This window comes from Sorex fumeus, unplaced genomic scaffold (genome assembly GCF_029834395.1).
Source record: "Sorex fumeus unplaced genomic scaffold, SorFum_2.1 ptg000035l, whole genome shotgun sequence".
Classification (NCBI taxonomy): domain Eukaryota; kingdom Metazoa; phylum Chordata; class Mammalia; order Eulipotyphla; family Soricidae; genus Sorex; species Sorex fumeus.
The window spans coordinates 16,049,913-16,064,059 of NW_026606092.1; the positions used below are offsets into that span (position 1 = coordinate 16,049,913).

Here is a 14,147-nt window from a genome sequence, read left to right on the forward strand (position 1 = left end):
GGCTGTTCAATGCTCCCATATAACGAGTTTGCTTTATTTCCCTGTCTTTCCTTGGGGGCACTAAGAAAGGTTATTCTGCAAAGGGAGTCATATCGCTCAGGGGCTCACAAGGATCAAGCACGAGGACCCCTCAGAAGACGCCATGGCAGGCGCCTCCCAGAACTCCCGTGAAGTCCCAGGAGGAAGAAAGAGGCTGAGGGGGAGTGGAGGGGTGGGGGAGAGGGGGGCGGTCCTGGGAACTGGATGGGGGCTCCTCAGGGGCTGGGGATGAGCAGAGAAGTTAGAATAATGCCAGCCTGGTTGCATGTCACAGGCCTAGGAGGACAGAGAAGTGACGTGGTGGGACCATGAGAGGTGCACATGGCCGGGCACTGTGCCTTGTGCGTGCTGGACTGGCAGAGAGCACTCCTTGGACAGTCTAGAGCTGCTGAGGCAGGGTCCACTCAGGGCTAGCCTGGCGGGGGGACCTTCCAACAGATGGTGTCCCCAACACGACCCAACCCTCCAGGGAACCAAGTAGGGCACCCAATCCTGCCTGCACCTGCCTCCCTCCAGTCCCAACCCTTAGCCAGCTCTGCAAGGGGAGAGCGTGCAGCTCACAGACACAGGGCGTCCTAGCAAACGGGCCCCGCCCCGACTCACTCCCGGATCTCATCGATGATCTTCTGCTTCTCCTCGATCTCATCCCGGAGTCTGGACAGCTGCTTCTGGTGTGCTTCTCGGTGACTCTCCATCTGCTGCTCCAGCGCCTTCTGCAGCCCGGGGCAAGACACACGGGTCACCATCCCCTCGCAACTCGGGGGCCAAGGAACCCACCCTTGGTCTCCTGACTGATCCAGCAGGAAGGAGATCTGTCGGGAGGCTGAGGGGGCTGGGGCTGGGGTTCAAAGAGGTGCAGCCTGTGCCTGGGGCCTGTGCCTGGGGTCTGTGCGGCCCTGCGCGACCCCCGCCCCTGAGAGGGACTTCTGGATAGCTGCCCCAAATCACTGCATGGAGCATGGGACCATCAGGCCCATGTGGCCGAGTGTCACTGCGACCAGGCACCGCCAAACCAACACCCTAACACTGCTGTGTAAAACAAACCCTACAACTCAGTGGGGAGCAGAACATGAGTCCATGATTCATTAGCTAAAGGGTCTTCCCCTGTCCGGAGCAGCTCAGCCAATTTCCAGTTTCTCTCACTGGGTCAGTGGGCACCAAATATCCTCACCGGGTCCGGAGGCCTCAGACACCCCCAACTGACCCCTGAGGCCACTATGTCTGCTCCTTCCAGCAAAATCCAGGAGAGGGTGTGGCCCAGTCCCCTCATTTGCCAGACCACCCACTGCCCCGGGCATGTCTTCAACCATGGGTGGAGAGCCAAAGGCTCAGTTTGCCTAAAACTAGTCCCAAGCATATATTTCCCTTTATTTGCTTAAAAATCTTATTTCTCAATTATTTTCCCCTACATTTTTCTTTATTTGCTTTTGGGCCCACACCCAGCAATTCTCAGGATTTACTCCTAGCCCTGCACTCCCGGATCACTCCCGGAGGTGCTCAGGGGACTACATGAGATGCCGGGGGTCTTGCAAGATCAACTCCGATCCACCGTGCTCAAGGCAAGTGTCCTCCTCTCTATACTATCGCTCCAGACCTACATTTAGCTTTAAAAGATAACTACAACTAAATGCCCAGGGTTTAAGAAGGGAATTCAGAGTTGGGGTTTTCTGTACAAAGGTGGGGAGGAGAGGAGTTTCCTTCCATTTGAAACAAGAGTGAAACCCCCATGCAGATTTGGGGCCCATCATGATGGACAGGAGCTGTGTCCATTCAGCTCCCATTTGTCTGAAAAGAGGCCACTATTAGCAGTGAATATCTCCTTCTCTGTTCTTGGTTGCAATTTCCAGCTAGGCTGCACCTGGGGAAGTCTGCCCCCGCCCCCACCCGCCCGCCCTGCCCAGCCCCGTTGTCTCTGAGGTGCCCCGGCAGGGCAGGACACACCTTCATTTCCTCAGCATCCTGCAGCCGCGTCAGGTGCTCCTTCTCCTTATCCTGGAAGCTGACCTCGTGCATCTTCTCTGTTTTGAATTTTAACACAGTTGATTTCAGATTTCCCCGGAAGGACTCATATCCGGTAGTCAAAATTGAGAGAGGGGCAGAGTGGGAGACAGAGAGAGTGTGTACTCAAGAATGAGGGGGTGGGGATGGGCAATGGAATGACGCCTGAGGCTCCATGGCCGACAGTAACCACAGCATCTGGTAGTGCCCCTCCCCCACCCACACCCCAGGGCCCCCCAAATCATGCCTGCTTGAGGACCAAATACTGAGAGAGGTTTTGATTTGGCACTGTGGTTGACAACATTGTCGCTGAGAGGGTTTCGTGCCCAAAGCAGTCCAGCTCAACACCCACTAGCCACCTCCCTCTGCAGCTGTCTCAGTGTTCCTTCCCCATCCTATCACCCCCTTCCTCTGTGCCTGCATCCTGTTGAAGGCCCACTCTCCGTTTCTGTTGCTTCGGGGCAATCATGATTCCTCTATTATGTTTTGTAAATCACGGTGCCTTAAAAAGAAATTAGAAGCTTGCCACAAGCTGTGGGAGAGGGCAGTTAGGACCACGAAGGGCCCACTACAACAAGGACAGTTGGAAATGATCACTCTGGACAAGAACTGAGTGCTGAAAGGAGGTAAAGGGATGATAACCTTTCAGTAACAGTATTGCAAATCACGATGTCTAAAAGAGGACAGAGAGAGAAAGAGGAGAGAGACAGAAGGAGGGAGGGAGAGAGGGAGGTATGGATGAAGCAAGGGAAGGAGGGAAGAAGGGAAGAAGAAGAAAAGTGTCTGCCTTAGAGGCAGGTGGGGTAGGAGTGGCAGGAGGGAAACTGGGGACAATGGTGATGGAAATGTACACTGGTGAAGGGACGGGTGTTGGAACGTTGCATGACTGATACCCAATCATGAACAATTCTGTATCTCGCAGTGATTCAATTTTTTAAAAAGGAAAATAAAATACAAAATCAAGGCCTGAGTGAGGAGAAAGCTGCTGCCTCAGATGGCCACTCAAGAATGGAGTGGGCTGGGTGGCACTGTTGCCCACACGGTGGGAACTGACGCCCTGCCAGGACTGGCGAGCGATGCCCAAGGCTGTGTCGGTGCCGTGTGGATTATAAAGTACGCTGCCCATGGCAGGAGCACGTGGATTTATGCCACTATTAGTGTTCCAGAAAGAACGCATTTATTTCTCACAGGGAAGCTCTTATTCTTTTAGAATCTGGAGTAAGACAAACTCTAAGGGTGAGAACAAGGCGACTAGAAGGAGAAAATGATCCTCAGATAGAGAAGGGAACACCAAGTAAAGGATGTTTGGAGGATTCACTCCGGATGGGAGATGCGTGCTGAAAGCAGACTATAGACCGAACACGATGGCCACTCAATATCTCTATTGCAAATCACAACACCCTTAAAGAAAGAGCAAAAGAGAATGCTCTGCCACAAAGGCAGGGTTGGGGGATGGGGTGGGGGAGTGGGAGGGCTACTGGGATCATTGGTGGTGGAGAATGGGCACTGGTGGAGGGAGGGGTACTTGATCATTGTATGACAGAAACTCAAGCACGAAAGTTTGTAAGTCTACAACTGTACTTCATGGTGTTTCACTAATAAAAAATAAAATGATCCTCCCCAGATGAGAGCAGGCTGCCCCATCCTGGGTTCAAGGTTGTCTCCAGGGGCCAAAGCAGAGGAAGCAAGATGGCTTCAGAGGTGGCATTCATGCTTCTCGAGGCTGCTCCAAAGTTGTTCAGATCTTCTCATTTCTGTTTTATTTCTGCTCGCTAGCACCAACCACAGAGACCGTTCGCAAGAAAGAAAAGAGTTTTCCTCCTTGCCAAGGTTTGGGTGGAGCATCTTATTTCTAATATTCATTTGTTATCAGCTAAAGAAAACATCACAAGGCCGCCACGTGGGTGCAAGGGGGTCTCACTCACTGTCTTTTTTTTTAACTTTCATGGCCTTTGAAGCAAAATTAAGTAATAAAGAAAATTTTAAAAGGACCACATTGCCATCAATCCTACCAACCTATCAAACCTACTTGCATTTCAAGGTTTAGTTTGCAGGTCACAGAACACCTGCATCTGTAGATTTTTAAATCATATAACCACTGTAGAGAAAAAATGACAGATTTTTTTTGAGGAGAGGAAGTTACTGGACATTGAGTCCAAGACCTAAAATATGCAAGGTACACAGTCTACCACGGAAAAGCATTTCGCGGGCAAATTGAACCTTTGGTCAAAGGCTGCACTGTCAGTCATGTTGCCCTCTTCATCTTCTTCATGCCCAATATGGATAAATGTTCTAGAAACCAACCGATTTCACATAACACATACATGTGCAGAAAGCAACATAAGTTAAGGTCCTTAAGTGTTGGATATTTCATGACTGTTTCTTACTAAGATGCACACACACCTCTGCAAGGCGCCTTTGTGATTGGGAAGCCAACAGAGGTACAGAGAGTGTTGACCATTATTAAAATGAATTTCCAATCTACTTTCCAGAAGGCCTCAACTTTTTCATTGCATGCTGGTATTTCACCACAACGCATGCAGCTCAGCCCATTGTGGTGTCTGCGTTCATGGACGCCTCTCCTGAAATTGTGCTTCTGTTTACTCACATTCATTGGGCACTTCGTAAGTGTTATGCATGTCCCTAGCAAAGTGGGGGTGGGGGGAGGCAGGCGTCTCCACTTGCAAAGGGAAAACCTTGCTCAAAGGGTGGCGAGTGCTGGGTCAGCCCTCAGGAGATGCTTCAATCATACTGAAAGCCATGGGAGGCCCCACAAGGGTCAGCCTCTAGTATGAGGCTGGATGCCAGACAGAATTTGGAAAAGGACTTTGAGCCACTACACAGTGGCCAGAGTAGAACGGACTGGGGGTGGGATCTGGAGTAGGAAGAAGATGCTGCATCCCTTGGACATGGCTTTTTGGGATTAAAGATAATGACAATGACAAACACGGCGAAGATGAGCAGAAAGTGACGTGCATGTGACGGGATGCATGGAGAGGCATAGTAAGTAAAGGCTGGCAAGAGGTCAGAAAGGTCATTCTCCCAGGGGCAGACACGTGGTGGGGGCAGACTTCCAGATAGGTCTCCATCCCCCTGCCCAGCCCAGTCATGCTCTGGTTTTTCAGAAAAATAAGGAATGTCTGAACGGAACAGAACCGAGCATCATAGATTCGGCCCACATCAGGATCTGACTGAGGCCCAATGTCAGGCACTTGCAAGGCGGTTAGTGACATACCCTGGGCTCGGAGCTTGGCCAGCTCTTCACTCAGCGAGTCTTGGGACTCTTCCAGCTGCCTCCTCTTCTGCTCCATGTTCTGCATATAGTCTGTCAGGGACTTGATCTTGGCTTCATGCTTCGAGCAAGCAAAGAAATAGAGAACAGGAAGTGGGGAAGTGTGAATGGTTTGCAAGTAGTTAGCAGCCTTGGACATAACCTGATGGGAATGTGAAACAGAACGGGGAGGGGGGGCGAGTCCCTCTTGGGGGGTTAAAAAACCCAAACGGTGTCAAATCAGCCCCCTCCTGACCACCCAGGTTCACCCCAGTCAAGGCAGTTCTGTTTCTTCCAGACGCTTCTCTGCTTCATGTCCCATAGTCATGCTCATTCATTTCTCCTTGCCACCCAGTTAAAGCCCACACAGGATCTCCTCCTCACAGAAAACTGCACTGTCGAGATAGAGGGAGGCATCAGGGGCAGAGCCCTCCTTGGCATCTGCACCTCTGGATCCCTCAGTTAAAGCATCTTCCCATTTCCTGTCTTGCACATGCACCAACTGAGCGCTGCATTTTCTATTCTGCTCCCCACTGGGAAGCTCCTTGCAACTCCCTCCCCGATGTCTGCGAGATCCTTAACTCAAGCCTTAACAGCCCCGGCACAGCTAACTTCCGCCTGATTTATCTTACCTATTCGTGCGTTCGCTCGCCAGCTTCGTGAGGATAGAGGGTGCATGACTAATCTTTGCGAAATAAATGAGAGTTCACTGACTGCCGGGATTAGGAGTCACTTCCCGGCAGCCGAGAACAGGCAGAAGAGCCCCGACCTGGCAGGGCTACTACAGATCACCTCTATGCAGGAGAACCCTGGGGCTTGAGCTGTCATCTCGGGAAACAACCTCTGGGACACGGGAGGCCATGAAAGCAGACAATGCGTGACACGGCTTTTTGGGGAAAGAGGCTAAGTGTAAACAGAGATTGCATTTTTCACTGGAGATGTTTCTCAGATTCCTTAGATCATGTCATGGGAAGAAAGAAAAAAGCCAAGATTTCTGTTACTGTTGAACCCAAGGAAGTAAATAACAGCAGCGCAGACTTTACATCATTCCGCAGGAGAATACAAAATAGAACCTAATGGCAAATGGTACCCACTGCATATGTCGGATGCTCTCACCCAAGTATTCTGTAATCCTCAAGCATCCGACTGGTCCTGACTCTCATGAGTTAGTATGATGAAGACCCGGGCAACTGATGTCTCATTCTGGGTCCCACACTTAAGAGAACCCCACTGGGCTGCACCCCATCCCACGTGGCTAAGAGTTCATTGGCTCAGGGGTATGCCCATTGGAACCCACATCCACTGCCAGCCCAAAAGCCAGGGGTAAGGACCCGGGGCTCTGTCCCTGGCATCTGTGCTGCTCTCAGGGTCCAAGCTGCTGCCTCCCACATCCACTGACACCAGCTGACACAGTGATTCAGCCCCAGCAGAGGACAGTGTGTATCAGGGGCCGAGACGTTAAGATAGAAGAAGACAGTGAACTGCAAGCCTGAGAGTCTCTGCTCATGATGATGCCAGGTTCATGCAGGTAACTGGGAAATCACTCTCTAGGTGCACTGGGCCCTGATATTTTCCAGTCCTCTCAACGCCTACTAATTATAAAATGTCAAATAGTTGAGCAAATACATAAGTGTGAGTTTCATCCATCACAACTCTATCGGCCATTTTCCTCTGATGTCTGGAGTCTCGCCTACAAGAATGCATATTCTATATGACTGAAAAGCATAGCAGAATTTAAAATAAGCATCTTTCTTCCTACTTAACTTTATACAATTGTACCTTTCAAACTGCTAGAGTTTATAATTTTTTGGAAGCACTCTGCATCTCCTTCCACATCGTTTTAGGTTATATGCTATTAATTGATACTTGAGTATTTTATTTCATTAGAACACAAACTAATACTGCATTCAACAACTTTTGTCTAAGCTTTGTGTGTGTGTGTGTGTGTGTGTGTGTGTGTGTGTGTTTTGTTTGTGCCACATGCAGTGTTGCACAGGACTTCCTCCTGTTCTGTGCTCAGTAATCATCCCTGGTAGGGATCAGAGGACCAGATGTGATGCTGGGGATCAAATCCAGGTTAGTTACAATGTAAGGGATGGACCTTATTCTCTGTACTCTCTCTCTTTGGCCCACAGCTTTTCATATTTTTAATCCACATGAGTTGAAAAATATTTCATTTTCTTTGCCAACAAAAAATACTCTAAGTGAAATTCCTGGGCCAAGGTAGGTTTGTATTTCTGGGTTTTAACTTCCAAGCAGCTTTTCAAAAGGACTGACCAAATTATACTTTCTCCAACAATGTTTGCCTATCTCATTATCACTGATGAGCATCAAATCATCTTTTAAATGATATTTTTATTGACTGTATTAGAAACTTGTTTCCACTTGCATCTGATAAATTACTAAGATGAGAAACAAGGAGAGAGGAGATGTTCCTGTAAGAACGTATCACTGTACTTAAAAGCAGACCCAAATGAAGTGGTACCTGTCTCACAATATTATATGATATAATAATGCTCTGAGTTTTCTCCAAAGAACCTCATGGGTCTAATGACTGGAGTAAGGCAGCCAGCGAGTCAAACGGGACTCTTAGAGAAATTGCAAATTCCAAATTTCTGGTGTTGGTGGCAGACCAGAATCTAGATTGCTGCTTTCTGAAACAATCCAACTGAAATAAAATGCAATTATAATGTGGGGGAAGCAGCTTGACTCACCAGTCAACTGAGCCCTGGGGCCTAAAAAAATCACAGCAAGGTTTTGGATTCAGACATACAACTTAAGAGATTCAGCTCTGTCATACATAGGGATCATGAGTTTAGACAATATAGTAAACCTTTCAAAGTCTCAGATTTTCGTTTGAAAAATGGGGATTATGGTAAAATCTGCTTCCCTGGGATTCATTTTTAAGATCAAGAGATACAATACATGTAAAGTGCTTAGCATCCTGCAAGACCTATAGCAAACAGTCAATAAAATGTTACCTGCTACGAGTATAAATAGCAGTAGTTTCTGCTTTTCCAGATTAAACGAGATCTGGGGTAGATTTTAAAAGATGCTAGAATGCTGCCTTGGCTGATAGGTGTTTGAGAGTCCATTGATTTTTGCCCATTCATTATGTCTCTTCCTATAATAGCTAAGTCAGAGACAGTTAGAGGGAGGTATATACATCACCTTTTGGGGGGGGGGGTGGAGGGAGGGGCAACACACTTGAAGATGCTTGGGGCTTAGTCCTGACTCTGCATTCAGGAATTATCCTGGTAGTATGCTTGGGAGAATATCTGGGATGCCCAGGATCAAAATCGGGGTGGCTGCACGCATGGCAAGCACCTTATCCACTGTACTATCTCTCCAACCCCAACTTTTAAAGGGGTTTTCATGGCCAGGGAATAGTACAGGGTGAGGGTGGATAAGCCCAGCCATATTCAATCCCTGGCCTCACTTAGCCTCCCAAGCATCACCAAGTATAGCCCCGAAGGTCCCCCAAATAACTGCCTGGATGACCCTGGGAGTCCCCAGCACTGCAGAACCCGAGAAGCACCACATTTTCAGGGCCTCAGCATTGAACCATTGGTCCAGTGGGTGGAACATCACTCGGAGTGACTCCCGCCATTCTCCCCTTCTCCCAGACACTGTTTGGGAGCCCAAGTATTAAATTAAGGGGTTCTTGTGTGATTTGCACAAAACAACTGAGTCCTGAGAATAATCTTGGGCTGTATCACTGGCTGGGGAGGCGATGGACAAGTCTATATAAAGCCAAGTGCCACAATGCTCCCAATTGCCACCATCAGCCACAGGGAGAGCAAGGAGGAAACGGAGCGTGAAAAGAGAAGGAGGAGGAGGAAGAGGGAGGCTACCTGGGAGATGAGCAGCTGGCAAGCCGCCAGCTCCCGCTCGCTGGCGTTCATCTTCCTGTTGGAGTCCATCTGGGCACTCTCCAGCTGCTTGCTGCGGTTCACCAGGGATTTCACCTCTGACTTCATCTTGCTGATGTACAGCCGGGCCATGGTGAACTCCTCTTCAATGACTCCGTTCACGTCTGCTAGCTGCACGCACAAACACACGCACATATTCAGCCTTGGCCCCCAGTTTCCAAAGGTCAGGGGGACCCCCCCCCCCATCTCCAGTCCATGGATTCTCAAGCTGTCTGTGGACTTCTGGTTAAGAATCTCTCACCATAGAACCATACGTTGAAAACACTACCCGCTCAAGCCCAAGTTCTTGGGGGAATGAATTCAAGTCAAAGTTTCAGTGAAAAAAACTCTAAGTAGAAAAAGTGTCACTTAACAAACACTGTTGTTGAATTATGAATAATAAATGATGCTGGGTACTGGTGAGAATGACGAGATTCAGATCACACACACAGCATGGTCGAGTCATAAACATCTTGTCTACCACCAGCTTTCTGGATAAACACGCGCAACTCTCAAATGTTTGCTGGGGGGAAAAAAAAGATTATTTGGTGGGTGAATGACAAAAATGGGGTTTTGTGTAGTGTGGACCATCAAAAACATTTTCTCTAAGTAGAAAAAAAGTCTAAATAGAAAAAGATGTAGAATTCTCAATGAGGTTTTTCATGACACTGAACTTTATTAGGATCAAAGATATCAAAGGGGAAAGGTCATGAGAGACTTTTTAAAGAGAGATAACGCTCAAGCGGTATGCTGTTCAATTCCTTTATGCCATGCATCTCTAGAGCAGAGCTGAGGCCCAATTACCCAAAGGATGACTAAGACCTACAAGAATTCAAAAGCAGCCAGAGTTAGAGAGCACAGGGGTTAAGACATTTGCATGGTATCCTGCCAACCCTGGTTTGGATCCTTAGCACCACATATGGGTCCCTAAGAACCAGCAGGGGTCACTCATGAGCAGAGCCAGGAAAAGACCCTGAGCACCAGGGGATATGGCCCAAAACTTTCTCCTCCCTCCCCACTCCACCCTCTTCCAAAGAAGGACTCAAATCAAAATTTAAATCCTGTTCTCTATAATCTGGTTCTTCAGGGAGAGATGAAGTTTTATCTCATGAATATGCATGGGATAAATATACTTACAGGTAAGGGTTGAAATAATAACAAGCAATACAAAATGAATTATTTCAGCTCTGCTTTGGGGCAGGGGTTGAGGTTCGGGATGGAAACAGCCCAAATACCGTGGTGGGAGGGTCTTATAGTGGTGGGATTGGTGCTCGAATATTAAATATAATCAAATATTCTGAACTACTTTATAAAAAATAAATGAAATATTTTTTTAAAAAAAGTATTTTCTGCAGAGACCACAACTGAACATCAAGAATAACAACTTGCCATTCTCAACGGCCTTTCTGGACAAAGGTTTTCCCGTGTGACTTCTCATTACCACCTTTCTCTATTTACCCTGCCTCTGTGCGCCTAGAGAGACAAGCAGAGGGGAATGGAGCTTATTAAGAAGATCTGAGAACAATCACATCCACCTGGAGAAGACCGATTTTAACATGAGCATTCCTGCATGATTTCCTATTAGGATTTGAAGTTTCATTCTTCTATGGGGGTAGGGGACAGGCAGAGGGACTGAAGCAATATAGCTGGCACAGAAGTGCAGAGAAACATTGGCAGAGAATACTCTGAGGAGGGCTGGAGCGATAGCGCAGTGGTAGGGCGTTTGCCTTGCACGCAGCCAACTCGGCCGACCCGGGTTCGATTCCTCCGCCCCTCTCAGAGAGCCCGGCAAGCTACCAAGACTATCTCACCCGCACGGCAAAGCCTGGCAAGCTACCCGCGATGTATTCGATATGCCAAACACAGTAACAAGAAGTTTCACAATGGAGACGTTACTGGGTCCACTCAAGCAAATCCACAAACAACGGCAGGACAGTGCTACAATGCTATTTTGAGGAGCAAGCAGGGTCTGAAGGACAACTGACCCCAGGTGAAAGGAAGGATGCATACTTTAGTTGGCCACCAGGGGGCACCCTAGCACCTCAGGAGAAAACCAGCCTTGTCAAGGTTTCAGGCTCGAAACCCACAGGGATTTCAGCACTGATTTCCGGATGTTCCACACTCCCCTCAAAAGCCAATTTTCTCATTCACCCACCAAAGAATCTTTTTCCAGCAAACGTGAGAGTTGCGAGTGTTCATCCTGAAAGCTGGTGGCAGACAAGAAGTACACGGCTCGACCATGCTGAGCGCAGGATCCGATGTCATCATTCTCAACAATACTCAGCATCATTATTCAAAATTCAACAGCAGTGTTTGTTAAGTGACACTAGTGTCGACCGACAGAGAGTCTATGTTAAGGGTAAAGGAATCTAGAAGCACCAATTTCTTTTTTTTTTCTTTTTGGGTCACACCCGGTGATGCACAGAGGTTACTCTTGGCTCTGCACTCAGGAATCACTCTTGGTGGTGCTCGGGGGACCATATGGGATGCTGGGAATTGAACCCGGGTTGGCTGCATGCTAGGCAAACGCCCTACCCACTGTGCTAACACTCCAGGCCCAAGTATCAATTTCTGAGGACATCTTTGTTTAGTGGAGGTTCTTCCTAAGCCAGGTCTCCGATTGCCAGTGATTTTCCAGCACACAGGGCTCTGCATTACCCTCCTAGAACCTGCTAGCCTGATGGATCACTAGGCTCAGTCTGCAGAGGGACACCCCGAATCTTGGTGCAGCTTCCATAGCAAGGGGAAGAGATGCGGCACTTGCATGTGGGATTCAAACCATAACCAGCACCGTGGACAGGAAGATATGGCTGAAGTCACAGGCAAGGAATGATGGGGAAAACAAACCCTCTTTCCCCTGTCTGTCCTTTCACTTTTTTTTTAAAGGGGGGTGTCTTACAGTGATTCTTACTGAAGAACTGAGCTTAACAGAGCAGTGGTGAAGGTATCAAGGGTAGCAGGGGTCCACGGATAGGAGGTGGTAGCGTATTGATATTCTGATCGCAGGCACATACATCTGAAGAACTGTGAACTCATGCTATTAAAATATATACCGTGTTGAGCCAGAGCCATAATATAGCGCATAGGGAGTTCGCCTTGTACGCGGCCGACCTGGTTTCAATCCCTGGCATCCCATATGGTCTCCCAAGCACTGCCAGGAGTGATTCCTGAGTGCAGAGCCAGAATGTAACCTCTGAGCATTGCTGAATGTGACCCAAAAGAAAAAAATTACATATATATAAATATTATATTAACTCAATTAAAAAACTAACTGCCAAGTTAAAAAAAAAAAAGTGTGTTTAAAGCCCAGATTCCATGTCAACTGGGAAAAGAGAAAAAAATAAAGGCAAGGAGAACAGACCAAAAAATGATACTCTTTCCAAGGTGAGATCACAGCATATTTTTTCCAAACCAAAAATATAACTTCTTTTGGGGTGAGGGGATCACACCAAGGGTGCTGAGCAGCTACACCCAGCTTTGCTGGAGTTGGTGCCCAGTAGAGCTCAGGGGACCCTGCCGTGCCAAGAACCAAACCCAGGCATCCTGCAGGCAAAGCACGTGCCCAAGCCTCTGTGCTTTATCCAGCCCCATGGAAATATTAATTTCTGAAGTCTATTTTTAGCCTAGAAGACAGAGAGAGAGAGAGAGAGAGAGAGAGAGAGAGAGAGAGAGAGAGAGACTTTGCATGTCTGATGGGGTATTAAAAAGCCAAACAAACCCAGAGAAAAAGAAAAAACAAAAAGGAAAACCATCCAAACAAACAGTTGTTCACTGCCAAGGTTTCTTAGCACTTGAGAATTCAGATATTTATTCAAGTAGGTGCAAATCTCTCAGTGATTCCAGATTCCAGCCATTGTTATTTCAAAATGAAGGATCTGAGCTGGTTGCAGGGACTCTGTGATCCAGCCCAGACACCTGGGGGTGGGGGGAAGGCCAGCAAGGCAGATGCTGGCCTGTCCCTTTCACCCTGTGCGCAGGGGGTGGGGAGTCACCCTCCACCCCACACACATCCCACCCACTCCATGTCTCTAGAGAAGAAGGGGCTGTGTGGAGAGCACTCGGCACCCCTGGGCAAGGACACACCACGACCTGCAAGCCATTCTGGAGCCTGCATTCTAGAGCCTCCCATTCTAGAGCCTGCAAGCTGGAGAAGACCAAGGAAGGCAGCAGACTGACAGGCAGCTTTCGTGTTCTTGATTCTCAACTCCCTATTCAGTTTGTGGCTAGGTTCCCAAAAACCTCAGTTCTAAGGAACATGGTAGGCAGCGGCAGGCAGGAGCTCACTCATAAACCCAGTTACAAAGCCAGCCAGACTCTCCACTCGCTGTGGGCTGGTCTCATCCCGCCCTAGTGACCAAACAAAACATTGGCTTGACACGGAAAATGTTGAGACCGAACTGAGCTGGGGAAATACGAGCCCTGATGTTTTCCTTGCTGTCTTGGAACGAAAAACAGGAATGGCCATATCTACCCCGCACTCCCTCTCCTGGGGAGACCTTCAAAGAAATGGACAGGATATTTTTTTTTTTTGCTTTTTGGGTCACACCCGGCGATGCTCAGGGGTTACTCCTGGCGGTGCTCAGGGGACCATATGGGGTGCTGGGAATCAAACCTGTGTCGGTCATGTTGGCTGCATGCAAGACAAACGCCCTACCCGCTGTGCTATCACTCCAGCCCCTGGACAGGATATTTTTGAACCAAAAGACAAGATCACTGCAAAGGACTTTCACCACCTGCTCATTTTCTTAGATCACAATACCAACTGAACCATCAGAACCAGCAAGGAAATTGTCCGAGGGAGTGAAACTATCTCCAACCAAAGAGGAACTTCACAGCAAAATAAATGGTCAACACAATAAAACAGTAAGTGATGGAATGGGAGAAAATAATGGCAAATCGTAGATTTGATAAATCAGTAATCATCTAAC

At 48.2% G+C, this 14,147-nt stretch overlaps 1 protein-coding gene across 1 annotated transcript in view; it reads right to left on the bottom strand.

The window, feature by feature from the left end:
• KIF5C (kinesin family member 5C) overlaps nt 1-14,147 on the bottom strand; it is a 200,313-nt gene that overhangs the window by 31,019 nt on the left and 155,147 nt on the right. Inside the window, exons 16-19 of the mRNA XM_056117490.1 lie at nt 9,163-9,351; nt 5,273-5,390; nt 1,981-2,057; nt 643-752 (exon numbers count right to left, since the gene is read on the bottom strand). Of these exons, the coding sequence (XP_055973465.1) occupies nt 643-752; nt 1,981-2,057; nt 5,273-5,390; nt 9,163-9,351 (494 nt within the window). The remainder of the gene's footprint in view (nt 1-642; nt 753-1,980; nt 2,058-5,272; nt 5,391-9,162; nt 9,352-14,147) is intronic.